The sequence below is a fragment of the Pongo abelii genome, chromosome 21 (assembly GCF_028885655.2).
Source record: "Pongo abelii isolate AG06213 chromosome 21, NHGRI_mPonAbe1-v2.0_pri, whole genome shotgun sequence".
NCBI lineage: Eukaryota > Metazoa > Chordata > Mammalia > Primates > Hominidae > Pongo > Pongo abelii.
In genome coordinates this window covers 36869677-36896429 of record NC_072006.2, presented here as the reverse complement: position 1 = coordinate 36896429, position 26753 = coordinate 36869677, and the positions used below count along the sequence as shown (strand labels likewise).

The 26753-nt window shown below is 46.6% G+C and overlaps 1 protein-coding gene across 2 annotated transcripts in view; it reads left to right on the top strand.

The window, feature by feature from the left end:
• COMMD7 (COMM domain containing 7) overlaps window positions 1–26381 on the top strand; it is a 38466-nt gene extending 12085 nt beyond the window's left edge. Inside the window, exons 2-9 of one of the 2 annotated variants that reach the window (XM_002830196.6) lie at window positions 3477–3530; window positions 3626–3728; window positions 22339–22395; window positions 22479–22516; window positions 24168–24258; window positions 24590–24639; window positions 25009–25057; window positions 25618–26381. In XM_002830196.6, the coding sequence (XP_002830242.2) occupies window positions 3477–3530; window positions 3626–3728; window positions 22339–22395; window positions 22479–22516; window positions 24168–24258; window positions 24590–24639; window positions 25009–25057; window positions 25618–25694 (519 nt within the window). In that variant the 3' untranslated portion in view covers window positions 25695–26381. The remainder of the gene's footprint in view (window positions 1–3476; window positions 3531–3625; window positions 3729–22338; window positions 22396–22478; window positions 22517–24167; window positions 24259–24589; window positions 24640–25008; window positions 25058–25617) is intronic. The other variant, XM_024239052.3, reaches the window with a different exon arrangement.
• The last annotated feature ends 372 nt before the right edge of the window (window positions 26382–26753 follow it).

Below are 26753 nucleotides of genomic sequence, written 5' to 3'. Positions count from 1 at the left end.
AATATTTAAGTTGCTGTGAAGCTGCAGTGCCATATAAGGAACCTTCTCTTCTAAGACATGTTTGTGTTCCTTATCAGAGCTGAAAATTCTAGGTGGCCCCAGGGAGCCTCAGAAGTTGAGAATCTGGGTAGGTCCCTTTCTTGTTGGGAGTGTCATGGTTTCTTGGCAGGGCTTTGGAGGATAAGGAGGGCTTGGGAAGGGAGAGATAGGGATGAGGGATCAATAACACATTCTTGCACTGTTGCTCAGGCTGGATTGCAGTGGCGCAATCATAGTTTGCTGCAGCCTCAAGCACCTGGGCTCAAGCAATCCTTCCACCTCAGCCTCCAGAGTAGCTAGAACTACAGGTGCATACCACCACGCCTGACTAATTTATTTTTATTTTTTGAGCTAGGATCTTGTTCTGTCACACAGGCTGGAGTTCAGTGGTGTGATCATAACTCACTGCAGCTTGGAATGCCTGGGCTGAAGCAATCCTCCTGCCTCAGCCTCCTGAGTAGCTAGGACTACAGGAGCATGCCACCTTGCCTGGCTAATTTTTAAATTTTTTTATGCAGATTGCCCAAGCTGGTCTCGAATTCCTGGCCTCAAGCAATCCTCTCACCTTGGCCTCCCAGAGTGCTGGGATTACAGGCATGAGCCACCACACCCAGTTTCGTTTTCTTTTAAAATAGAATAAATTTTTCAATAAAATAATACAGAGCCCTGACAGATGTGTAGAGTTTAATATGTCATAGCAGAAGGGATAGGTGCATTTAACATACTACACATATAACTTTGGGGGTTTTAAGCTGAAGTATCTGCCTATAATCTTTTTCTTTTTTTGTATATTGCTTCTAGAAGGTGAATCAAATGGTATAGTGACTCTCATGGCTCTAACTGTAGCTACCATTTGTTTAGCGTCCAGCCTGGCTCTGTGCTAGAGGCTCTGCATGTGTTACTGTTAGTATTGGAAGCTGTGTATTCTTACGTTTGTTTTCCTCGTGGGGACTGGGACACAGATGCTAAATGGCTTGACCAAATTCACAAGAGTAGTCAACGGAGAACACTGATTGAACTGGGTCTTTTAAACCCTGGCATCCTGGTTTTCCCCACTGTGCCATACACAGTGGGCTTTTTGTTGTTGTTGTTGTTGTTTTTTGAAACAGAGTCTCGCTCTGTCACCCAGGCTGGAGTGCAGTGGCACGATCTCCGCTCACTGCAACCTCCGCCTCCCAGGTTCAAGCAATTCTTCTGCCTCAGCCTCCCGAGTAGCTAGGATTACAGGCACGCAGCACCACGCCTGGCTAATTTTTGTATTCTTAGTAGAGACGTGGTTTCACCATGTTGGTCAGGCTGGTCTTGAACTCCTGACCTCAAATGATCCGCCAACCTCGGCCTCTCAAAGTGCTGGGATTACATGCGTGAGCCACCGCGTCCAGCCCATACACACTGTTCACAGGGAGGGACGTGAGAAAGTAATGATCTGTGTCTCAGTCAGCTCAGGCTGCCATAACAAAATACCTGGGCAGCTGGTATTTTGTTAAGGCAAAATACCATAGACTGGTTGGCTCCAACAGCAGACATTTCTTTCTTTCTTTCTTTCTTTTTTTTGAGACAGAGTCTCGATCTGTCGTCCAGACTGGTGTGCAGTGACATGATCACAGCTCACCGCAACCCCTGCCTCCTGGGTTCAAGTGAGTCTCCTGCCACAGCCTCCCGAGTAGCTGGGATTACAAGTACACACCACCACGCCCGGCTAATTTTTTTTTTGTTTTTTTGTTTTAGTAGAGACAGGGTTTCACTATGCTGGCCAGGCTGGTCTCAAACTCCTGACCTCATGATCCACTCACTTCAGCCTCCCAAAGTGCTGGGATTACAGGTGTGAGCCACTATGCCCAGCCCAGACATTTATTTCTAACAGTTCTGCTTGCTTGGAAGTACAAGATCAAGTGCCAGCCAGTGTGATTCCTGGCTTGTAGATGACTCCCTCTTTCCTTTTTTTTTTTTTTTTTTTTTTTTCAAGAGGTGAGGTCTTGCTGTGTTGCCCAGGCAGATCTCAAACTCACAGTCTCAAGCAATCCTCCCATCTTGGCCTCCCAAAATGCTGGGATTACAGGCATGAGCCACTGCACCTGGCCTCTTCCTCTTCTTATAAGGGCCCCAGCCCTAGGCTCGGATTATATACCTATAATCCCAGCGCTTTGGGAGGCCGAGGCAGGTGGATCACTTGAGGTGAAGAGTTCGAGACCAGCCTGGCCAATATGGTAAAACCCATCTTTACTAAAAATACAAAAATTATCCAGGTGTGGTGGCAGGCACCTGTAATCCCAGCTGCTCGGAAGGCTGAGGTAGGAGAATTGCTTGAACTCGGGAGGTGGAGGTTGCAGTGAGCCAACATCACACCACTGCACTCCAGCCTGGGTGACAGAGTGAGATTCCATCTAAAAAATAAAATAAAATCAAAATAAGGGCCCCCAGCCCTATGGGTTTAGGGTCTCACTCTTATGACCTCATTTAACCTTTATCATCTAACAGGCCCTGTCTTCAAATATTGTCACAGTGGAAGTTAGGGCTTCAATATATGAATTTTGGGGAGACAACAAACATTCGGTTCCTAACAACACATTACCAGTAAAGAGAAAAGATTAAGCCACACAAAACTGTAAGCATCTGTTCTGGGTGCATAATAAAGTGTTACAATTTATTGTTGTCTTACACAAGTAACGAGATGTTTATGGGTGGGGGGAGCCCAAGAAAATATGAGGCCAGGTGCATGGCTTATGCCTGTAATTCCAGCACTTTGGGAGGCTGACGTGGGTAGATCACTTGAGCCCAGGAGTTTGAGACCATCCTGGGCAACAAAGTGAGACCCTGTCTCTACACTTAAAAAAAAAAAATTAGCTGGGTATGGTGGCATGTGCCTGTAGTCCCAGCTACTCTGGAGGCTGAGGTGGGAGGGTCACTTGACCCCAGGAGGCAGAGGTTGCAGTGAGCCGAGATTGCATCACTGCATTCCAGCCTGGGCGACAGAGAGACCCTGTCTCAGGGAAAGAAAAAAAAAAAAAGAAAATATGGATAGGTAAAACAGAAGAAAATAAAAATCATCCAGTGGTTAAAAGTGGTAACCGCTTTTAATTTTCTGATGATTTCCCCTTTGTGCGCGTGTGTGTGTGTGTGTGTGTGTGTGTGTGTGTGTATGTCTGTGTGTGTCTGTGTCCTAGAGATATATGTGTGCATCTGAGTGCGTATGCTTACAGTCTCTCAATACATGTCTGCTAAGTATCCCAATAAATGTGTTTTTCAGATGATGTAGTGACACAGGTATATTGACACTGGTGGTGGGTATTGTGAACATTTGTAACTGTAGGATGATCAGAACAGGCATAACACTTGGCTGTTACTGTTCTTCCCTCTCAAGGCTCTGCAGTTGCCTGGGGTGGGGCATGCTGACCCAGGAGTAGAAATTGTACTGATGTTCTGTGTTTTTTTCACAGCAGTTCTCAGCCCTGACAGAGGTGCTTTTCCACTTCCTAACTGAGCCAAAAGAGGTAAATAAAACATTCTGTGTTAGGGAGAGTGGGTCCATGGTCCCTGAGATGCTTAGAAAGTAAAGGCCCGGGTTTTCACTGTTCTCTCTCTGCAGGTGGAAAGGTTTCTGGCTCAGCTCTCTGAATTTGCCACCACCAATCAGATCAGTCTTGGCTCCCTCAGAAGCATCGTGAAAAGCCTCCTTCTGGTTCCAAATGGTGAGTAACCTGTCTTAGCAGCTGTGGCCAGAGACATTAACTTGAACATTCCTTTAGTCCATGGAGTCATTGAAGCATGCTCCATGGACCAAGCCAGAGCATTTGGTAATGAGCCAGACGTAGGTGGGACTCTGTCTCCAGAGGTAGCCCACGTAACAGGTGAACACAGTATAGTGGAATAGTAGTGCGCTGTGGTGCAGCACAGCTCAAAAGTTCAGTATGCATCTTGGATTATGTCCCCAGAATGTCCTCTTGTCCTCTCTATAATAAGGACAGAAATTGAGAATAAGCATTTGGAACCTTTTATAGCAATTTGACAATGTCCCTTGAATCTAATACTTTTTTTTTTTTTTTTTTTTGAGACAGAGTCTCTCTCTGTTGACAGGCTGAAGTGCAGTGGTGCAATCTTGGCTCACTGTAACCTCTGCCATCCGAGTTCAAGTGATTCTCCTACTCAGCCTCCCGAGTAGCTGGGATTACAGGCACACGCCACCATGCCCAGCTAATTTTTTTATTTTTAGTAGAGACCATGTTGGCCAGGATGGTCGTGATCCCTTGACCTCATGATCTGCCCGCCTCGGCCTCCCATAGTGCTGGGATTACAGGCGTGAACCACCGTGCCCGGCCTGAATCTAATAATTTTTTTAAATGAAGCATTTTTTTTTTTTTTTTTTGACAGGGTCTTGCTCTGTTGCCCAAGCTGGAATACAGTGGTGCAGTCATAGCTCACTTCAGCCTCAAACTCCTAGGCTCAAGTGATCCTCCTCCCTCAACCCCCCAAGTAGTGGGACCACAGGTGTGCACCACCCTGCCTGGCTAATGTTTTTTGTGTGTAGAGACAGAGTCTCTCTGTGTTACCCAGGCTAGTCTCAAACTCCTAGCTCAAGCTGTCCTCCTGCCTTGGCCTCCCAAAGTGCTGGGATTATAGGTATAAGCCACCATGCCCAGCTTCAGTTCAAGTGTATTAGAAGTTGGGGGTTTAATTTGTTTGCTTCTGTTCGGCACCTTCCTATATCTTAGTGAAGGTTCTTCCCTTTGCCCTGTATTGTGGTCCTGAGGTTCTGGGGGCTTGAACCAGAACATTCCAGAGATTTTCAACTGTGAAATTTTCTGAGCCTCATGTTTTTGTGATTCTTGCCTTCTTTGCTGTCATGACTCGATAAGAATTTGAGGGTTTTTTTGTTTTGTTTTGTTTTTGAGATGGAGTTTCAATCTTTTTGCCCAGGCTGGAGTGCAATGGCGCGGTCTTGGCTCACCGCAACCTCCGCTTCCTGGGTTCAAGTGATTCTCCTGCCTCAGCCTCCCAAGTAGCTGGGATTACAGGTGCCCACCACCACACCCAGCTAATTTTTTGTATTTTTAGTAGAGACAGGGTTTCACCATGTTGGAGAGGCTGATCTCAAACTCCTGACCTTAGGTGATCCACCCACCTCGGCCTCCCAAAGTGTTAGGATTACAGGAGTGAGTCCCTGCGCCTGGCCTTGAAGTCTTTTGTTTGTTTTTTTGAGACGGAGTCTCGCTCTGTCGCCTAGGCTGGAGTGCAGTGGCGGAATCTTGGCTCACTGCAACCTCTGCCTCCCAGGTTCAAGCGATTCTCCTGCCTCAGCCTCCCGAGTAGCTTACAGGCACAGGCAAGTGCCACCATGCCTGGCTAATTTTTGTATTTTTAGTAGAGATGGGGTTTCACTATGTTGGCCAGGCTGGTCTTGAACTCCTGACCTCATGATCCACCCGCCTCGGCTCCCCAAAGTGCTGGATTACAGACATGAGCCACTGTACTCAGCCAAAGTCTTTTTATATAGGAATACTTTTTTTTTTTTTTTTTTTTTTGAGACAGGCTTTTGTTCGGTTGCTCACACTGGAGTGCAGTGGCATGATCTCAGCTTACTGCAACCTCCACCTCCCTGGCTTAAGTGATCCTCCCACGTCAGCCTCCAGCATAGCTGGGACTACAGGCATGCACCACCACGCCTGGCTATTTTTTGTATTATTATTATTATTATTTGTAGAGATGGGGTTTTGCCATGCTGGCCAGGCTGGTTTCAAATTCCTGAGCTCAAGCGATCTGCCCGCCTCAGCCTCCCAAAGTGTTAGGATTACAGGTGTGAGCCATTGCACCAGCAGGAATAAATTTTCATTTTAAACTTTCAAAAACAGTACAGAGCGGTCAGGAGTGGTGGCTCACGCCTGTAATCCCAGCACTTTGGGAGGCCAAGATGGGCGGATCACGAGGTCAGGAGATTGAGACCATCCTGGCTAACACAGTGAAACCCCATCTCTACTAAAAATACAAAAAATTAGCCGGGCATGGTGGCAGGTGCCTGTAGTCCCAGCTACTTTGGAGGCTGAGGCAGGAGAATAGTGTGATCCCCGGAGGCGGAGTTTGCAGTGAGCCGAGATTGCTCCACTGCACTCCAGCCTGGGCGACAGAGCGAGACTCCGTCTCAAAAAAAAAAACGGTATAGAGCTATACAGAGTCGAAAGTAAAAATCCTCTTTTACTGTCCTCCTACTTTTCTCCCTAGAGATAATCACAATATAATTTTGGACTATGGCCTTTTATATTTTTATGTACACTAATGAACATATACATTCGTGTAGCTTTGTTTTTCATAAATGGTAGCAAACCGTAAAAAGTGTCCTGGAACTCATATTTTTTCATCATACCTGATATATCATGGAGCTCTTTCCACATCACCTTCATTCTTTAGATGGATGTAATATCCCATAGACTGAATATATCTCCTTTTAGTTAATCTATATCCTGTTGTTGGATATTTCTGTTGTTCCCATATCTCACCCTTACAAACAATGCCACAGTGAACATCCTTACAACCTCTTCTTACTCACAAATGCGAGTACTTTGAGACCAGCCTGACCAACATGGTGCCTAAAGTGCAGAACCACAAGTCTTTATTATTATTATTATTATTATTATTATTATTATTTTTTGAGATGGAGTCTTGCTATGTCACCCAGACTGGAGCACAGTGGCGTGATCTCAGCTCACTGCAAGCTCTGCCTACCAGGTTCACGCCATTCTGCCTCAGCCTCCCGAGTAGCTGGGACTACAGGTGCCCACCACCATGCCCAGCTAATTTTTTGTATTTTTTAGTAGAGATGGGGTTTCACCGTGTTGGCCAGGATGGTCTCGATCTCTTGACCTCGTGATCCACCTGCCTCAGCCTTCCAAAGTGCTGAGATTACAGGCGTGAGCCACTGCGCCGGCCAAGTCTTTTTTTTTTTTTCCTGAGATGGAGTCTCACTCTGTCACCCAGGCTGGAGTGCAGTGGCACGATCTCGGCTCACTGCAACCTCCACCTCCCGGGTTCAAGTGATTCTTCTGACTCAGCCTTCTGAGTAGCTGGGATTACAGGCACCCACCACTATGCCTGTCTAATTTTTGTATTTTTAGTAGAGACCAAGTTTCACCATGTTGGCCAGGCTGGTCTTGAACTCCTGACCAGGAGTTTAAGCGCTGGGATTACAGGCATGAGCCATCACACCCGGCCAGAACCATAAGTCATTATTCTCATTCTCTGGCCTTCATCTTTGGAAATGGGTTTATCTGAGGGCTGAGACCTGTCTACCAAACACCTGTTATGGGCACTATTTTCAGGAGATCTCTGTCTAGTGTCCCTGTCCCCAGTCTTCCCTGTCTTCCTCACCCCACCACACTGTATCCTTTTTTTTTTTTTTTTGAGACAAGAGTTTTGCTTGTCACCCAGGCTAGAGTACAGTGGCAAGATTTTGGCTCACTGCAAACTCTGTCGACAAGGTTCAAGCAATTCTCCTTCCTCAGCCTCCCGAGTAGCTGGAACTACAGGCATGCACCACCATACCTGGCTAGTTTTTTGTAGTTGTATTTTTATTTTTATTATTTGTTATTTATTTTCTTTTTTTTTTTTGAGATGGATTCTCACTCCGTTGCCCAGGCTGGAGTGCAGTGGCATGATCTCGGCTCACTGCAACCTCCACCTCCTGTGTTCAAGCGATTCTTCTGCCTCAGCCTCCCAAATAGCTGGGACTACAGATGTGCGCCACCACACTCGGCTAATGTTTTTTTTTTTTTTTTTAAGACAACATCTTGCTCTGTCTCCCAGGCTGGAGTGCAGTGGCGTGATTTTGGCTCACTGCAAACCTCCGTCTCCCGGGTTCAAGCAGTTCTCCTGCCTTAGCCTCCTGAGTAGCTGGCATTATAGGCGCCCACCACCACACCTGCCTAATATATATATATTTTTTTTAGTAGAGATGATGTTTCTCCATGTTGGTCAGGCTGGTCTCGAACTCCTGACCTCAGGTGATCTGCCTGCCTCGGCCTCCCAAGTGCTGGGATTACAGGCATGAGCCACTGTGCCCGGCTAATTTTTTTTATTTTTAGTAAAGATGGAGTTTTGCCATGTTGGCCAGGCTGGTCTTGAACTTTTGACCCCAAGTAATCCACCCACCTCAGCCTCCCAAAGTGCTGGGATTACAGGTGTGAGTTGCCCTGCCCAGCAATTTTTTGTACTTTTAGTAGGGATGGGGTTTCACCATGTTGGTCTGGCTGGTCTCGAACTCCTGACCTCAGGTGATCCGCCTGCTTTGGCCTCCCAAAGTCCTGAGATTATAGATGTGAGCCACTGTGCCTGGCCTATTATTTTAAAAATAAATAGAGTCAGGGTCTTCCTATGTTGCCCAGGCTGGTCTCCAGCGATCCTGGGCCGAAGCGATCCTCCTGCCTTGGAGTCTGAAAGTGCTGGGATTACAGGCATAAGCCACCACACCTGGCACCTAACTGTATCCTGTTAGATTGTCTTCAGCCTTGAGCTCCAGCCCTGTCTTCAGCCTTGAGCTCCAGCCCTGTGCTGCCTCAGAAAGCCTTCCCAAATCGCTTGAGTTCACAGTGACCTCCCCTTCCAGCATCTGAGATATGTTTTTTATCTGTAACTATCATTTTGGTCAGTACTAATTTACAGGTTTCTATTGTTCCTGCTGTTTTGTTTGTATCTGATGTGTCTGTCTCATGGCTCTAATAGAGAGTTCCTCAAACTCAGGGGCGAGTCTTGTTCTTTCCTAAGCCATGGTTAGAAGCAAGGTAATGGCATAAAGCAGGTGCTCAGTACATGCAGAGCGAATTGAATAGAATTTAGGAGATGCTGTGACCCTCCCAGGGGACGTTGAGTCTATATTTTCCTTCTTGTTATTTATTTATTTATTTTGGGACGAGGTCTCACCTAGACTGATCATCATAGCTCACCACAACCTCCACCTCCAGGGCTTGAGTGATTCTTCTGCTTCAGCCTCCTGAGTAGCTGGGACTACGGTGCACCAACACACCTGGCTAATTTTTGTATTTTTTGTAGAGACGAGGTTTTACCACGTTGCCCTGGCTGGTCTTGATTCTTGGGCTCAAGCAATCTGTCTGCCTTGGCCTCCCAAAATGCTGGGATTACAGGCATGAACCACCATGCCCGGCCTAGTCTATATTTTTCTTTCTTTTTCTTTTTCTGAGACAGAGTTTTGCTCTTGTCTCCCAGGCTGGAGTGCAATGGCTCAATCTCGGTGCACTGCAACCTCTGCTTCCCGGGTTCAAGCAATTCTCCTGCCTCAGCCTCCTGAGTTCAACTCTGAAAAGTAGAATAATAATAGCAGCTTCTTGCGGTGTTAGGAATGAATAGATGAATGCCTGTAAAGTACTTAACACAGTGCTTGCTCAACTGTAACCTTTGTTTTGTTGAGGCTTTTGTTGAGCCAGGGTCTTGCTGTGTTGCCCAGGCTGGTCTGGAAGTCCTTGGCTGAAATGATTCTCCTGTCTTAACCTCTCAAGTAGCTGGGATTATAGGCGTTTTACTGTGCCCAGCTGTTATGGCCTTTATTTATTGATAGAGCAGCTAGTGTTCAGTCCTATTCGTTTATGTCAAATTATGGGATAAAACTTTTACCTAATAATGAGTATGTGAATGTATGTCTGGGCTAGTTAATGTCCCAAAGCCTTCTTAGTTTTATTATTTTATTTTTTTTGAGATGGAGTTTTGCTCTCGTTGCCCAGGCTGGAGTGCAATGGCGCCATCTTGGCTCACTGCAACCTCCGCCTCCCAGGTTCAAGCAATTCTGCCTCAGCCTCCTGAGTAGCTGGGATTACAGGCACCCGCCACCACGCCTGGCTAATTTTTTGTATTTTCATTAGAGATGGGGTTTCACCTTGTTGGCCAGGCTGGTCTCGAACTCCTGACCTCAGGTGATCCACCCCACCTTGGCCTCCCAAAGTGCTGGGATTACAGGTGTGAGCCACTGCTCCCGGCCTTCCTGGCCCCTTCTTATCCTTTGTCTTTGTGCATCCCTTCTTTCTAGTCCCAAAGGCTGCCATCCCAGAACAGTTTCTTAGCCCTTCATGCCTAGTTATGGCAGTTACATCTCCACCTCCATTCTCCCATCTAGACTCCAGTTTGCCTTGGAGCATACTTACTACAGCACAACTTGGATCATGCTGCTCCTCTCAACTGTTTACCTTGCGTAATGAAGTCTGTAGGCCTCAGTTTGGCATTCAAGGCCTTTCCTAATCTAATCTGCAATGTAAGAGCCTCCAGGCCCTCATCAGTGTCCTCTTCCTTTAGCCTGGTCCTGCCTGTGCCAGAAGCTCTTAGTGTAGAAGTACAGTTTGTTAGAGCTGAAGTGGCCTCAAGAAACCACCAGATCAATCTTCCTCAAATTGGTGTGTCCAGAGTCAGAAATACTCTCCCCACAACCCGAGCCTTGGAACCCTGGAGATTCAAGCACACATTGACACATCTCAGGTTCTGAAAAGTCCTACAGTAAAGAAACTTGCTTAACCAGTATCTGTGAAGCATAGTTAATGGGAACTTTTTGGTTTCTTTTTTTCTTTTTGGCAGGGGGAGAGTCAATTAAAAGCTTTGTAAAGTACTGATCTTTTTTGGCATTTTATTTTATTTTATTAATGTATTTATTTGAGACAGAGTCTTGCTCTGTCGCCCAGGCTGGAGTGCAATGGCACAGTCTCTGCTCACTGCAACCTCCGCCTCCTGAGTTCAAGCGATTCTCCTGTCTCAGCCTCCCAGGTAGCTGGGATTACAGGCCCATGCTGTCACGCCCAGCTAATTTTTTGTATTTTAGTAGAGACGGGGTTTCACTGTGTTGCCCAGGCTGGTCTCGAACTCCTGAGTTCAGGCAGTCCACCCACCTTGACCTCTCAAAGTGCTGTGATTACAGGCATGAGCCACTGCGTCCGGCCCCCTTTTTTTTTTTTTTTTTTTTTTTTAGATGGAGTTTCGCTCTGTAGCCCAGGCTGGACTGCAGTGGCACGAACTCGGCTCACTGCAAGCTCTGCCTCCTGGGTTCACGCCATTCTCCTTGTTCAACCTCCTGAGTAGCTGGAACCACAGGCGCCCGCCACCACGCCCGGGTAATTTTTTGTATTTTTAGTAGAGACGGGGTTTCACTGTGTTAACCAGGATGATCTCGATCTCCTGACCTCGTGATCCACCCGCCTCAGCCTCCCAAAGTGCTGGGATTACAGGCATGAGCCACCGCGCCCGGCCCCCCTTTTTATTTTACTGATTTATTTTTTTTTCAGAGGCAGTCTTTCTCTGTCGCCAAGGCTCGAGTGCAGTGGCACGATCTCGGCTCACTGCAACCTCCACCTCCTGGGTTCAAGTGATTCTCCTGCCTCAGCCTCCTGAGTAGCTGGGATTACAGGCACACACTACTACGCCAGGCTTTTTTTTTTTTTTTTTTTTTTTTTGGTCAAGAGAGTGTTTTACCATGTCGGCCAGGGTGGTCTCAAACTCCTGACCTCTGGTGTTCCACTCACCTCAGCCTCCAAAAGTGCTGAGATTACAAGCATGAGCCACTGTGCCTGGCCTTTTTTGCCTTTTTTAAAAAATGTTTTTCTTGTACTATTTAGTATGTAATTCTTTAAAACACCTGACTTCAGCCAGGCACAATGACTCATGCCTGTAATCCCAGCACTTTGGGAAGTCAAAGGTGGATTACACAAAAGTGTATTACACAAAAGTGGATTACACAAAAGGTGGATTACACAAAAAGTGTAATCCCAGCACTTTTGGGAAGTCAATCTCTTGAGGCCAGGAGTTGAAGAACAGCCTGGGCAACATAGTGAGACACTACCTCTACAAAAAATGAAAAAAAATTGGCCAGTTATGGTGGCTCACGCCTGTAATCCCAGCACTTTGGGAGGCTGAGGCAGGCAGATCACTTGAGGTCAAGAGTTTGAGACCAGCCTGGCAAACATGGCAAAACCCTGTCTCTACTAAAAATACAAAAATGAACGAGGTGTGGTGGCACATGCCTGTAATCCCAGCTACTTAGGAGGATGAGGCATGAAAATCACTTGAACCTGGGAGGCAGAGGTTGCAGTGAGCTGATTACACCACCGCACTCCAGCCTGGGTGACAGAGTGAGACTCTGTCTTAAAAAAAATAAATAAATAAAAATAAAAATTAACTGGGCATGGTGGTGCACACCTGTAATCTCAACTACTTCAGAGGCTGAGACAGGAAGATACCTTGAGCCCAGGAGTCCAGGCTGCAGTGAGCCATGATTGCACCACTGTCCTCCAGTTTGCACTACGGAGGAAGACCCTGTCTCTAAAAAACAAACCAAAGAAAATCCTTCAAAAGTTATTAACCTGGGCTGGGCACGGTGGCTCACGCCTGTAATCCCAGCCCTTTGGGAGGCCGAGGTGTGTGGATCACGAGGTCAGGAGATCGAGACCATTCTGGCTGATACGGTGAAACCACGTCTCTACTAAAAATACAAAAAATTAGCCGAGCATGTTGGTGGGCGCCTGTAGTCCCAGCTACATCGGAGGCTGAACCCGGGAGGCGGGGAGCAGAGTTCCCAACACTGCACTCTGGCCTGGATGACAGAGCTAGAGTCCATATTACAAAAAAAAAAAAAAAAAAGTTACTAACCCATAGCCAGATTGATTCATGTGGACCCCACCCATGGCTCCTTACTGCTCTCTGAACTGGATTACTTCAGTTTAGTTTCGTTTTAGAGAGTTGGGGGTCTTTGCTGCTTGGGCTAGTCTCAAACTCCTGGCCTCAAGCAGTCCTCCCACCTCAGCCTGCTGAGTAGCTGGGATTACAGATGTGGGCAACATGCCCAGTGCAAACTGGATTATGTTTTTTTTTTTTTTGAGACGGAGTCTCGCTCTGTCACCCAGGCTGGAGTGCAGTGGCGCGATCTTGGCTCACTGCAAGCTCCGCCTCCTGGGTTCACGCCATTCTCCTGCCTCAGCCTCCCGAGTAGCTGGGACTACAGGCGCCTGCCACCACGCCTGGCTAATTTTTTGTATTTTTAGTAGAGACGGGGTTTCACCGTGTTAGCCAGGATGGTCTAGATCTCCTGACCTCGTGATCCACCCCCTTGGCCTCCCAAAGTGCTGGGATTACAGATGTGAGCCACTGTGCCTGGCCCAAACTGGATTATGTTAAAGGCAATATCAGACATACTTTATTCCTAAATACCTAGATGTCTATCTCTAAAAGAAAAAAGGAATTTCCCCCTTATCAAACTACAATGCCATTATCATATCTAAAAGGAAAATACAAGGTCAGTATTAATTTCCCCATTGTCTCCTGTATTTTGTTTGTTTGGAATGGGTTCCCATCAGGATCTAGATAGGACTCCAGTCCAGCACGTGGCTGCTGGGTGGCCCTCCTGTGCTTGCTTACTCACCAGGGATTTAACAGCTCTGAGACCCAATGGTACCTGAGAACTAATAGTAGACTCATACTTTTATTATAAGGATAAAGATAATAAATGTAATAAGCTGCTCACTTCACTAAGTGGTAGCACACTGCTGCTAATATTATGATTGTCATTATTATTATGTGTTATCTCCTAGCTGAGATTACAGATAACTTGGCAGTAGGGCCACTATTTAAGCCTGTTTTTAATTAATTTTTAAATTTATTTATTTTTGATTAATTTATTCTTTTTGAGACAGAATCTCACTGTGTCACCCAGGTTGGAGTGCAGTGCCATGATCACAGTTCACTGCAGCCTTGTCTACCTGAGCTCCAGTGAGCCTCTGACCTCAGCCTCCCGAGTAGCTGGGACCACAGGTGCATGCCACCACTCCTGGCTGATTTTGGTATTTTTGGTAGAGACAGGGTTTCGCCATGTTTCCTAGGCTGGTCTTGAACTCCTGAGTTCAAGCAGTCCACCTGCCTCAGCCTCCCAAAGTGCTGGGATATAGGCATGAGCTATCATGCCTGGCCGCCTGTTTTTTTATTTTATTTTATACTTTTTGTTTGTTTTTTTGAGGCTGGGTCCAGCTGTGTTGCCCAGGCTGGAGTGCAGTGGCACAATCTCTGCTTACTGCAGCCTCGACCTCCCCAGGCTCAGCCACCCCACTTGGCCGCCTATTTTTATTTCGTTTATTTATTTATTTATTTATTTATATTTATTTTTTTGAGACAGAGTCCCACTCTGTCGCCCAGGCTGGAGTGCAGTGGTGCAATCTCGGCTCACTGCAACCACTGCCTCCCAGGTTCAAGTGATTCTCCTGCCTCAACCTCCTGAGTAGCTGGGATTACAGGCATGCACCACTACAGCCGGCTAATTTTTGTTGTTGTTATTGTTGTTGTTGTTGTTTTTTTGAGATGGAGTCTTACTCTGTTGCCCAGGCTGGAGTGCAGTGGCATGATCTCGGCTCACTACAACCTCCACCTCCCGGGTTCAAGCGATTATTCTACCTCAGCCACCTGAGTAGCTGGGACTACAGCCATGCACCACCGTGCCCGGCTAATTTTTGTATTTTTAGTAGAGACGAGGTTTCACCATATTGGCCAGGCTGGCCTGGAACTCCTGACCTCATGATCTGCCCACCTCAGCCTCCCAAAGTGCTGGGACTACAGGTGTGAGCCACCGTGCCTGGCCTTAATTTTTTGTATTATTAGTAGAGACGGAGTTTCACCATATTGGCCAGGCTGGTCTTGAACTCCTGACCTCAGGTGATCCGCTTGCCTTGGCCTCCCAAAGTGCTGGGATTACAACCACTGTGCCTGGCCCTATTTTTATTTTAATACTTAGCAAGATATCTGGCCCCTGTGGGTGATCCATAACTGATTTTTATTTTATTTTTTTATGAAAAGGCGGTAACTCCCCTTCCCCACTCCCCAACGAGTTCTTTCTAGCAACATACACACAAAAAAGAATAATCAGCAATGAAATGTAGTCATAAGTGGCATTTAATCAAACATTGAACTAAATTCCCCAGGACTGCCAGCCTCATGCGCCACCCTACTATTTTTCTCCATGGCACTTTCCCCCTTCTTTTTTGGGGGTTTTTCTGTTTTTGTTTTTGAGACAGAGTCACACTCTGTTGCCCAGGCTGGAGTGCAGTGGCACGATCTCGGCTCACTGCAACCTCCACCTCCCGGGTTCAAGCGATTCTCCTGCCTCAGCCTCCCAAGTAGCTGCTATTACAGGCGCTCACCACCATGCTCGGCTAATTTTTGTATTTTAGTAGAGATGGGGTTTCACCATGTTGGCCAGGCTGGTCTTGAACTCCTGACCTTGAGATCCACCTGCCTCGGCCTCCCAAAATGCTGGGATTACAGGCGTGAGCCACCACGCCCAGCCTCCCCATTCTTATACCCTGTATGGCTTATGTTTTACGTTATTGCTGTGGTCTTTCTCCTGCCAGTAGAATGGAAGCCTCATAAGGGCAGAGATTGTTGTCTGTTCAGTTCATTGATGTTTCCCAGCATCTAGCACAGTGCGGGCACATGGCAGTGCTCAGTAAATGTACGTGTGTGACTACGGACCTCTGTTCTCTGTGAGCCTCACAGGGTGGCTTCAGCTGGTCAGCCTTCGGGGTCAGTAATGACTGGATGAAAGCAGCTCTCCATCCTCTCCCATCTGCTTCTTCCTCCAGGAGTTTTCACCAAGCCTGTGTCCATTCCTTGGGCTCCCATTTGTACACTGAATAAGAACAATGTTTGCTGTTTTTCCAACTGTCTTGGCAAAACTGAAATCGTCACCCTCACTTCTCTTTGTTTTGTCCTTCATATCGTTTGACAGCTTTGAGGGTTTGGCTAAGGCAACAGTTCTGGTGAAAATTGGTGCCTGTTGCCGGGCGCATTGGCACACTCCTGTAGTCCCAGCACTTTAGGAAGCCGAGGCAGGTGGATCATCTGAGGTCAGGAGTTCACAACCAGCCTGACTAACGTGGTGAAAGCCCGTCTCTACTAAATACAAAAAAAATAGCCAGGCCTGGTGGCGCATGCCTGTAATCCCAGCTACTTGGGAGGCTAAGACAGGAGAATCTCTTGCACCTGGGAGGCGGAGGTTGCAGTGAGCTGAGATTGCGCCATTGCACTCCAGCCTGGGCAACAAAAGTGAAACTCTGTCTCAAAAAAAAAAAAAAAAAGAAGAAAGAGGGCGGGCACAGTGGCTCACGCCTGTAATCCCAGCACTTTGGGAGGCCAAGGCAGGCGGATCGCGAGGTTAGGAGATCGAGACCATCCTGGTCTCTACTAAAAATACAAAAAATTAGCCGGGCATGGTGGTGCGTGCCTATAGTGCTAGCTACTTGGGAGGGTGAGGCAAGAGAATCGCTTGAACCTGGGAGGCGGAGGTTGCAGTGAGCCAAGATTGCGCCACTGAACTCCAGTCTGGGGGTCAGAGTGAGACTCCATCTCAAAAAAAAAAAAAAAAAAAGGGACCATCTAAAAGTTATCTGTGTTTGAAGAAGGATGTTCTTAAATTTCCCCACGTGTCATGTTCTGCTGACTGCAGCTGTTGGAGTTTACACAATTTTCTTTCTTTTTTTTTTTAAAGGTCTGGGGTACATGTGCAGGGTGTGCAGGTTTGTTACGTAGTATGCCATGGTGGTTTGCTGCACCTGTCAACCCATCACCTAGGTTTTTTTTTTTTATTATTATTTGAGATGGAATCTTGCTCTGTCACTAGGCTGGAGTGCAGTGGCGCGATCTTGGCTCATTTCAACCTCTGCCTCCTGGGTTCAAGCAATTCTCCTGCCTCAGCCTCCTGAGTAGCTGGGACTACAGATGCATGCCACCATGCCCAGCTAATTTTTATACTTTTTAGTAGATACGGAGTTTCACCACATTGTCCAGGATGGTCTTGATCTCTTTTTTTTGTTTGTTTGGGACGGGAGTCTTGCTCTGTGGCCCAGGCTGGAGTGCAATGGCACGATCTCGGCTCACTGCAACCTTCGCCTCCCGGGTTCAAGCGATTCTCCTGTCTCAGCCTCCTGAGTATCTGGGATTACAGGTGCCTGCCACCACGCCCGGCTAATTTTTGTATTTTTAGTAGAGATGGGGTTTCATCATGTTGGTCAGGCTGATCTCGAACTCCTGACCTCATGATCTGCACGCTTCGGACTCCCAAAGTGCTGGGATTACAGGCATGAGCCATCGCGCCCAGCCCTCAGTCTCAATCTCTTGACCTCGTGATCCACCTGCCTCAGCCTCTGAAAGTGCTGGGATTACAGGCATGAGCCACCACGCCCGGCCCATCACCTAGGTATTAAGCCCAGCATGGATTAACTATTTTTCCTAATGCTATCCCTCCCCCCACCCCACCCTCCAAGAGGCCCTAACACAATTTTCATTCTGTCTGACATAGGGTCAAATGTTGCAGGTCTGTCTTGTGGCTGGCATTTGCTTAGGACAAAGGAATCACCACAGGAAAAAGCTGAAAAAGAAGTTAAGAGCTTGAGGCCTAGCATGATGCCAATCCATGTTTCAAGTCTGGCCTCTGCCCTCCAGAGGTAACTTCAGGATGGAGAGCTTGCTCTTCAGTCCCTGCAGCTTTGTTGACTTCATTGTCAGCAACTGTCGAGGCATTGCTTGATACCGCAGCACCAAGATAGCGTCTGAGAATGACCTGGTGTAGAAAGAACTTGGTGTGGGGACCCTCTGGCCTATAAACCACTTGGCTCTGTCATTTGCTGACTGTTGTGGCCTTGTTCCTTTAACTGTTTCCTTTTTTTTTTTTTTTAAGACACAGTCTCACTCTGTCGTCCAGGCTGGAGTGCAGTGGTGTGATCTCGGCTCACTGCAACCTCTGCCTCCCAGGTTCAAACGATTCTCCTGCCTCAGCCTCCCAAGTAGCTGGGACTACAGACGTGTGCCACCATGCCTAGCTAATTTTTGTATTTTTAGTGGAGACGGGGTTTCACCATGTTGACCAGGCTGGTCTCGAACTCCTGACCTCAAGTGATCCACCCGCCTCAGCCTCCCAAAGTGCTGGGATTACAGGCGTGAGCCACCACGCCTGGCCAAAGTAACACTTATTTTTATTTATTTATTTTTAGAGATAGAGTCTTGCTCTGTCACCCAGGCTGGAGTGAAGTGGTGCCATCATGGCTCACTGCAGCCTCAAACTTCTGGGCTCAAGCGATCCTCCTATCTTAGCCTCCTGAGCAGCTGGATTACAGGTGTGCACCACCACACCCAAGTAATTTTTTATTATTTTTTTGTAGAGGCAGGGTTTTGCTATGATGCCCAGGCTAGTCTCAAATTCCTAGCCTCAAGCAATCCTCTCACCTCAGCTTCCCAAAGTGCTGGGATTATAGGTGCCTTTCCTTTTTTTCTTGACATTATATTATGCAGGTTGGTCCATCAAGAGCTACTGAGCTACATCTTTTTTTTTTTTTGGAGATGAGGTCTCACCCTGTTACATAGGCTGGAGTGCAGTGATGCAGTTAAGGTTCACTGTAGCCTCAACCTCCTGGGCTCAAGCCATCCTCCCACCTCAGCCTCCTGAGTAGCTGGGACCACAGGCCTGTGCCACTATACCTTGCTAATTTTTTTATTTTGTAGAGATGGCGTCTCCCTGTATTACCCAGACTGGTCTTGAACCCCTGGGCTCAAGTATCCTCCCACCTCAGCCTCCCAAAGTGCTGGGATGACAGCACTTGGCCTTACATAATTTTTTTAAAGCCTGGATAGCAATCCATTGTAAGGATTCTTGCACTCAACGTGTTTTTATTGAGTGCCAACCAATAAACTTTGCCAGGCATTTCTCTCAGAGCTTCGGACACAGCAGTAGGCAAAATGAGCCTAGTCTTTGTTTTTATCAAGCTGGTGTTCTAGTGGAAAAATTGATAATAAATATATAACATAAAGTTGGGTAGTTATAAATGCAATGCAGAATATCCCACAGCACGATACGAGTATGAATGAAGGGCAGTGCTATTTAAATTAGAATGAGCCTGGGATTGGCAGCTCATGCCTGTAATCCCAGCATTTTGAGAGGCCAAGGTGGCAAGATAGTGAGACTCTATCTCTAGAAAAAAAATTAAAAATTAGTCAAGCATTGTGGAGCATGCCTGTAGTCGCAGCTACTTAGGAGCCTGAGGTGGGAGGATCCATTAAGCCCAGGAGGTCAAGGCTGTAATGAGCTGTGATTACACCACCGCACTCAGCCTGGATGACAGAATGAGATTAAAAAAAAAAAAAAAAGTAAAAAAAGAAAAAATGTGAAATAGAATGGTCGGGGATCCTTTCTGAGGAGGGAAGAGTCAGGCAGAACCCTGAATGAAGCGAAGGGATGAGCTATGTGCAGAAAACTGCAAGGGCAAATGGCCAGGCGTAGAAAGCTGTCTGGCATATTGTAAAAATAGCAGAGTAAGCAAGGGAGAGAGCCTCGGGGTTCTAAGAGAGGCCAGAGCACGCAGGGTACTGTACAACCTTTGGATTTTACTCTGAGTGAAATAGGAGATAGTAGAGGGTTTTGAGCAGAAAAAAAAGCATGGTCTTACCTGAGGTTTTTGTTTGTTGTTTTTGTTGTTGTTTGTTTTTGAGACGGAGTCTCGCTCTGTCGCCCAGGCTTGAGTGCAGTGGCAGATCTCGGCTCACGGCAGCGTCCACCTCCCAGGCTCAGATGATTCTCCTGCCTCACCCTCCTGGCTAATTTTGTAACAGGCGCCCAGCCTGTTTTTTTTTTTTTTTTTTTTTTTGAGACAGAGTCTCACTCTGTCGCCAGGCTGTAATGCAGTGGCGCCATCTCGGCTTACTGCACCCTCAGCCTCCCGAGTAGCTGGGACTACAGGCGCATGCCACCACACCCAGCTAATTTTGTACTTTTAGTAGAGACGGGGTTTTGCCATGTTGGCCAGGCTGGTCTCGAACTACTAACCTCAAGTGATCCACCCACCTCAGCCTCCCAAAGTGCTGGGATTACAGGTGTGAGCCACCGTGCCTGGTCTCTCCATGACCTTTCATCCCTACTATCCACATTGCTAAAGAGCTTCCCCTGTATATCTCAGTGTGCTTTTGGGTGCAGCTTGGTTGGGTGAATTCTTGGCAGTGTAATTCTTGACTATCTGCATTTGCCAAATTTTTTCCCCAAAATGCTTAATCTTTCCTGGTAAATTAAGTTAAAATAATAGCTGGGCATGGTGGCTCATGTCTATAATCCCAGCACTTTGGGAGGCCAAGGTGGGTGGATTGCTTGAGGTCAGGATTTTGAGACCAGCCTGGGCAACATGGCAAGACCCTGTCCCTACAAAAATTCAAAAAATTAGCTGGGCGTCGTGGCACACGCCTGTAGTCCCAGCTATGTGGGAGGCTGAGGTGGGAGGATTGCTTGAGCCACACCCACCCACACCGGGGTGGTAGGAGGTCAGCTGAGATTGCCCAACTGCACTCCAGTCTGGCAATAGAGTGAAACCCTGTCTCACTGTCTCAAAGAAAAAAAAAGTTACAATAATAAAGCCCAGTGTTTGGGAATTGTCAAATAAAGCATTGGATTTGAATTGGATATAAACTAAGATGCTGTATTCATGGTAGTTAGGAGTTAATTGGATTGGCTGGGAAGTAGCCACCTTCTCAGAGGGCCTTTATGGCTAAGGTTGCCTGGGGTCTTGCCTTTTTTTTTCTTATTCCGTGTGGCTTCCTTGCTCAGTCTGATTTTGGAGATAAAAGATTTCCTCCCTTTGTTTATATGGTTGATTTTACCGGTACAACAGCCTTTAGGATTGTTTTTCTGGAGTGAGGTGGGGGTGGGGATTTGGGTTTGGGGTATAGGTTCAGGGCCTTCCCTTGATGGTGGTGGGCATCTTCCTATTCTTTAATTAGTCATTTTCTGGTGAACTAAAAAGTAGAAAATTTGAGAGTGGTTGCCAAATTGTGACTGGGGATGTAGCCTGCAGGTTAAACATTGAGAAGCCCAGATTGCTGGCATTGTTTTCAGGAATTGGAGCCTAGCAAAACAAGGTGGCCACCACAGGGGAGTGTTCCTAGGGCTTCTGAGAAGTTTTGACAGCCCCTGTGGAAGTGACTTGTGAATTGTAGAGGTTAGTCTGTTTAGTCCATCTTGGCGTACTGTGTGAAAGCTAATTTCTTAGGACAACGCCATCCAATAGAACTTTCTCTGCAGATGTAAATGGTCTGTAATCTTCAGTGTTCAGTACAATGGTCGCTGGCCTTGTGTGACTGACACAGGAAATAGCTAGTGAGACAGGAATGGAATTTTAAATTTTATTTAATTAAAATTTGCGTAACCACATGCAATAGTGGCTACATAATGCATTGTGGAGCTCTAGGTGGTTGCCCCCTGTGCCCAACCTGACATTATGCTCCCCTGCCTCTTGCTCCAGGAATTTGTAGCCTTACTCATTCCTCAGACCAGTTGCTCCATCCCCAAGTCCGTGAAGTCTTTTCTGTTGTCTCTGACTTCTCTCACACTGGTTGGAGGGATAAATAATTGTGTTGTACAATTAAAAAAAAATATGTGCCAGGCATGGTGGCTCTCAGCCCTTTAATCCTAGCGCTTTGGGAGGCCAAGGTGAGCAGATCACTTGAGGTCAATAGTTCAAGACCAGCCTGATCAACATGGTAAAACCCAGTCTCTACTAAAAATACAAAAATTGGTTGGGTGTGGTGGCGCACACCTATAGTCCCAGCTGTTCAGGAGGCTGAGGCATGAAAATCACTTGAACCCAGGAGGTGTAGGTTGCAGTGAGCGGAGATCGTGCCACTGCACTCCAGCCTGGGTGACAGAGTGAGAATATATATATTTTTTGAGATAAATATATATATATTTTGAGATATATATATATATATATATATATATTTTTTTTTGAGACGGAGTCTCACTCTGTCGCCCAGGCTGGAGTGCAGTGGCGCGATCTCCGCTCACTGCAAGCTCTGCCTCTCGGGTTTGGACCATTCTCCTGCCTCAGCCTCCCGAGTAGCTGGGACTACAGGTGCCTGCCACCACGCCCGGCTAATTTTTTGTTTTTTTTTGTATTTTTAATAGAGACAGGGTTTCACCGTGTTAGCCAGGATGGTCTTGATCTCCTGATGTCGTGATCCACCTGCCTCGGCCTCCCAAAGTGCTGGGATTACAGGCTTGAGCTACCGTGCCCGGCAAAAATAAATATATTTTTTAAATAAAATAAATAAATTTTAAAATGTACTGTCTTTCTTGTTTTCCGGTCATTTCGGATGCTCTTTCCCTGTGGCTGGATTGAGATCTTCTTGGAGCTGGCCAGTCTTTGGGTGTTCCTTTTGTCCTTTAGGTCACATAGGTTGTGCCCATTAAATACTTATTGCCGACTAATTCACTGGTCTGCCTTTCTAACTGATTTCTCCCCTGCCTCCCAGGTGCTTTGAAGAAGAGTCTCACAGCCAAGCAGGTCCAGGCAGATTTCATAACTCTGGGTAGGTCATTGGCCAAGGTTGCTCAGGGTGACTGGCTTCTGAGGCTTTTTATTATGTTAATATCTCCTTCTGTTCTCTTATAGGTCTTAGTGAGGAGAAAGCCACTTACTTTTCTGAAAAGGTATAATTCCTCTTAATCAAGGTTAATGGTTAATTAAGATCCCTTGCTTTTCTTTCTTTCTTTTTTTTTTTCTGAGATGGAGTCTCATTCTATCCAGGCTGGAGTGCAGTGGCAGTGCGTGATCTCGGCTCACCACAACCTCTGCCTCTCGGGTTCAAGTGATTCTTCTGCCTCAGCCTCCTGAGTAGCTGGGACTATAGGCGCATGCCACCATGCCCGGCTAATTTTTTGTATTTTTAGTAGAGACGGGGTTTCACCGTGTTAGCCAGGCTGGTCTTGAACTCCTGACCTCGTGATCCATCCACCTTGGCCTCCCAAAGTGCTGGGATTACAGGCGTGAGCTACTGTGCTCAGCCTCTTTCTTTTTTTTTTTTGAGACAGAGTTTCGCTCTTGTTGCCCAGGCTAGAGTGCAATGGCACAATCTCGGCTCACTGCAACCTCCACCTCCTTGGTTCAAGCAGTTCTCCTACCCCAGCCTCCCAAGTAGCTGGGATTACAGGCATGTGCCACCATGCCTGGCTAATTTTGCATTTTTAGTAGAGACGGGGTTTCACCATGTTGGTCAGGCTGGTCTTGAACTCCCGACCTTAGGTGATCCACCCGCCTCAGCCTGAAAGTGCTGGGATTACAGTCGTGAACCACCATGCCCAGCCCCTTGCTTTTATATCATGAAGAGAGAAAACAATGGGAAATGCCAAGTAAGGCCAAACTATCTATCAGTATCATCATTTCCCCAGCCTAAGGTTTTCATTTGACTTCATGCGCATGTCATACACACAGCTTTAACCAGCACTATTCAGTGCATCTCTAATCATTTCTCCTGATTTGACCCAGTCAAAAATCTGCCCATTTTCACGGATCAGGAGAGGACTTACTTATAAAAATATACCTGCTACTGGCAAGGCCCGGTGGCTCACGCCTGTAATCCCGGCATTTTGGGAGGCCGAGGTGGGCGGATCACGAGGTCAGGAGATTGAGATCATCCTGCCTAACACGGTGAAACCCCATCTCTACTAAAAATACAAAAAATTAGCTGGGCATGGTGGTGGGCACCTGTGGTCCCAGCTACTTGGGAGGCTGAGGCAGGAGAGTGGCGTGAAGCCAGGAGGTGGAGCTTGCAGTGAGCCGAGATCACGCCACTGCACTCTAGCCTGGGCAACAGAGCGAGACTCCGTCTCAAAGAAAAAAAAAAAAAAAAAAAAAATATATATATATATATATATATATATGTATATATATATATATATGCCTCCTACTTTCTCCAGTTCACTGCTCTCAGATGTCGCTGTGACAAAAAAAGAGAAAAATAACAAGTGACTGATTGAGAACTTACCCTGAAGACCCCAATCTTGCAATTGTCTAGTAGAAGCCATGTGGGGGCCAGTATGATGGCAGCACCATTTTTTTTCCAAGATGGATTAAATCTTGGAATGAAAAATACAACGTTAATGTTGTGATCTGCCACTCTGTGCCCTCCTACATCCCTAGGTATGTGCATATAGACTGAGCCCTTCGTTCTGCACCCTCCCCACTATCTTCTGCACCCTCCCCACTATCTGTGTCAATGCTAAATATTGCGATGTTTGGGGCAGGATGGAGAGGGGGAGATTTTCCTATTGTAATTGACTTTGTCTTTTGCTTTTGTTCTAGTGGAAGCAGAATGCTCCCACCCTTGCTCGATGGGCCATAGGTCAGACTCTGATGATTAACCAGCTCATAGATATGGAGTGGAAATTTGGAGGTAACTAGTTACAACCAGTCCTGGGTTATTTGGGTGGTACAGGGTTGGGGTGCAGAGGCTGTGACACAGCCACTATGGGGAAGGCATGACCTAGTCCCCAGCACTGTTGGGGCAGCAGCTGCTGTTTTGTATTCTGTCCACATTCAGTAGCTGTTTCCATTCATGCCTCTGGATAAGTTGACTTTCCAAAGGCACACCTTGCTGCCCTCATACTTGCCCCCACATGGCTTCTGCTGGACAGCTGCAAAACTGGGGTCTTCAGAGTCAGTCCTCAATCAGTCACTTGTTATTTTTCTCTCTCTCTCTCTCTTTTTTTTTTTTTTTGTCACAGTGACATCTGGGAGCAGCGAATTGGAGAAAGTGGGAAGTATATTTTTACAAGTAAGTCTTCTGATCCTTGAAAATGGGTAGATTTTTGACTTGGTTAAAAATTATCAAATCTATGTTGGGTTAAATGGATATTTAAATGGTTGTTTTACTGAAGTACCTTATATATCTCAGAGCAGTGTGGCCAGCTAAAGATGTGGTCACTAACGTTGCCTACTTTCAGATGAATAGATCCTAGCGTTATTCATTGATGCATGATCGTTCCTATAATCATGGGAATTGTTAGAATTTTCGGTGGTGGATGATCCAGACTGCTCTTGTATGACTCTCAGGTTGGAAGCTTAATTAAGTCAAAGGGTTTTAAGAATTTCTTTGCCCAGTTGTCATCATTTAAATTTAAATTATTTCTTTGTCTTTCATCAGCTAAAGTTGGTGGTTAAGAAAGGAAATCAAACCGAAAATGTGTATATAGGTGAGTCTGAATTCCCACTTGAGCCTCTTCACCTTTTCTGTGTTCTCTGCAGTCAGGGGCTGGTGACACTCACCACAAATCATGTGTTCTATAAAAACAGTCATTGCCAGCTGTGGAGTAGCTGTTCCACTGCGTTTCCTCTCCTGAAAGATGGCACAAGGAGTGTTAGAAAGCCATTGGCAGGTTGGAGCCCCCACAGTTGAAGAGCCCTTTTGAAAAAGGGAAAGGGAGGGAACGGAATGGCTGGGATTGAAGAAGAAGGTTGATGAGCAAGAAGCTCTTGCCATAGAAGTCACATTGAACATCCCGAATGATACCCTTTCATCTCTTTGTGCCATGGAGCTGTGCCATTTGAACACTCACTCCCCTTTTTTTTCCTTTGGAGCAGAGAACCTTCTGCATTCAAGTCTCAGTTCTTTATTATGATCAATTACCCATCAAGAGCTGCTTAGATGTATTAAGCCAAAAAAGAAAAAAAATCCTCTGGGTGGAAATTAATTTTCTTGGATGATTCTGTGGAGTTGGAAACATTTATCTGAAGCTGAATTTTCTCTCCCCAGAATTAACCTTGCCTCAGTTCTACAGCTTCCTGCACGAGATGGAGCGAGTCAGAACCAGCATGGAGTGTTTCTGCTGATTTCTGTCCCTGCATCTCCCCTTGCCCCGTTCCCTGCCCTCCTCCCTTCCCTGGGTGACTGCTCTGAGAGGCACTTCACTCACAGGCCTGTGGGACACTCCATGGGGCCCTGCTGGCTCCATGGGGCCCAGGTGCAAAGGGTTTCTGAAAAACAGCAGGATTAAATACTGAAAGAGCGCAACACAATTACCCCGTAAACTCTCTGTTAGGGCAACCACCACCACCTATCTGTCTTCTAGGACACATTTTAGATACCCTGACAGGCCACTGCATCTCAGATTCAGGGGAGAAAATAAGTTGTCACCTCCCCTTCAAAGTTCCAGAGTAAAGAAATGGTGCCATCATTCAAGATAACATGCTGATCACCCTCCTCCCAAAAAGCAAGAGCTTGTTTATGGCTGAGGAATCGGCAGATTGTCTGAATGACACATGTACAGAGCCCCCACGGATTTCTGCACACTCTGGGTCTGTGCTGGTGGAACATTGCCAATCAGTTCTTAATGAGGCACCTGTGTATAAATACATGCTTGGTCTTCTCTGCAGAGAACTGAGGCTAAACTCTGTCCCTACTTCTGGTTTTGCCCTGTCATGTTGTTAACGAGGCAGGCCTTTTGAGGCCATTTTAGTTTGAGTTCGAGCCAACCACCTCTGTTGGTTAGATGATGAATAAAAAGGTTCTGAAGAAAAGGTCTGGATCCAGTTGTCTTTCTGCATGGATTAGAGAGTCGTGCACCTTGCAGAGAGCTAGTGCTTGCTCTTGTCTTTAAAAATTATCTTCTTGGTTTTGTGACGATCCTGGGTCTCCAGTGAAATTGGGTCTGTTCCAAAGTTGGAATTTGTAAGAGCAATTCCGGGGAAACTCAGGTTAAAAGCCACAGGAAAAAGCATAACATGTGAAATGCTTTGTGTACAGATGGCTTTAGCCCCCACTCTAGCATGTGACTTTTCCTGCTCCTCCTCCTCCACTACCCCTCCTCCTCAGAATTTTTTTTTTTTTTTTTTTTTGAGACAGAGTCTCGCTCTGTCACCCAGGCTGGAGTGCAATGGCAGCATCTCGGC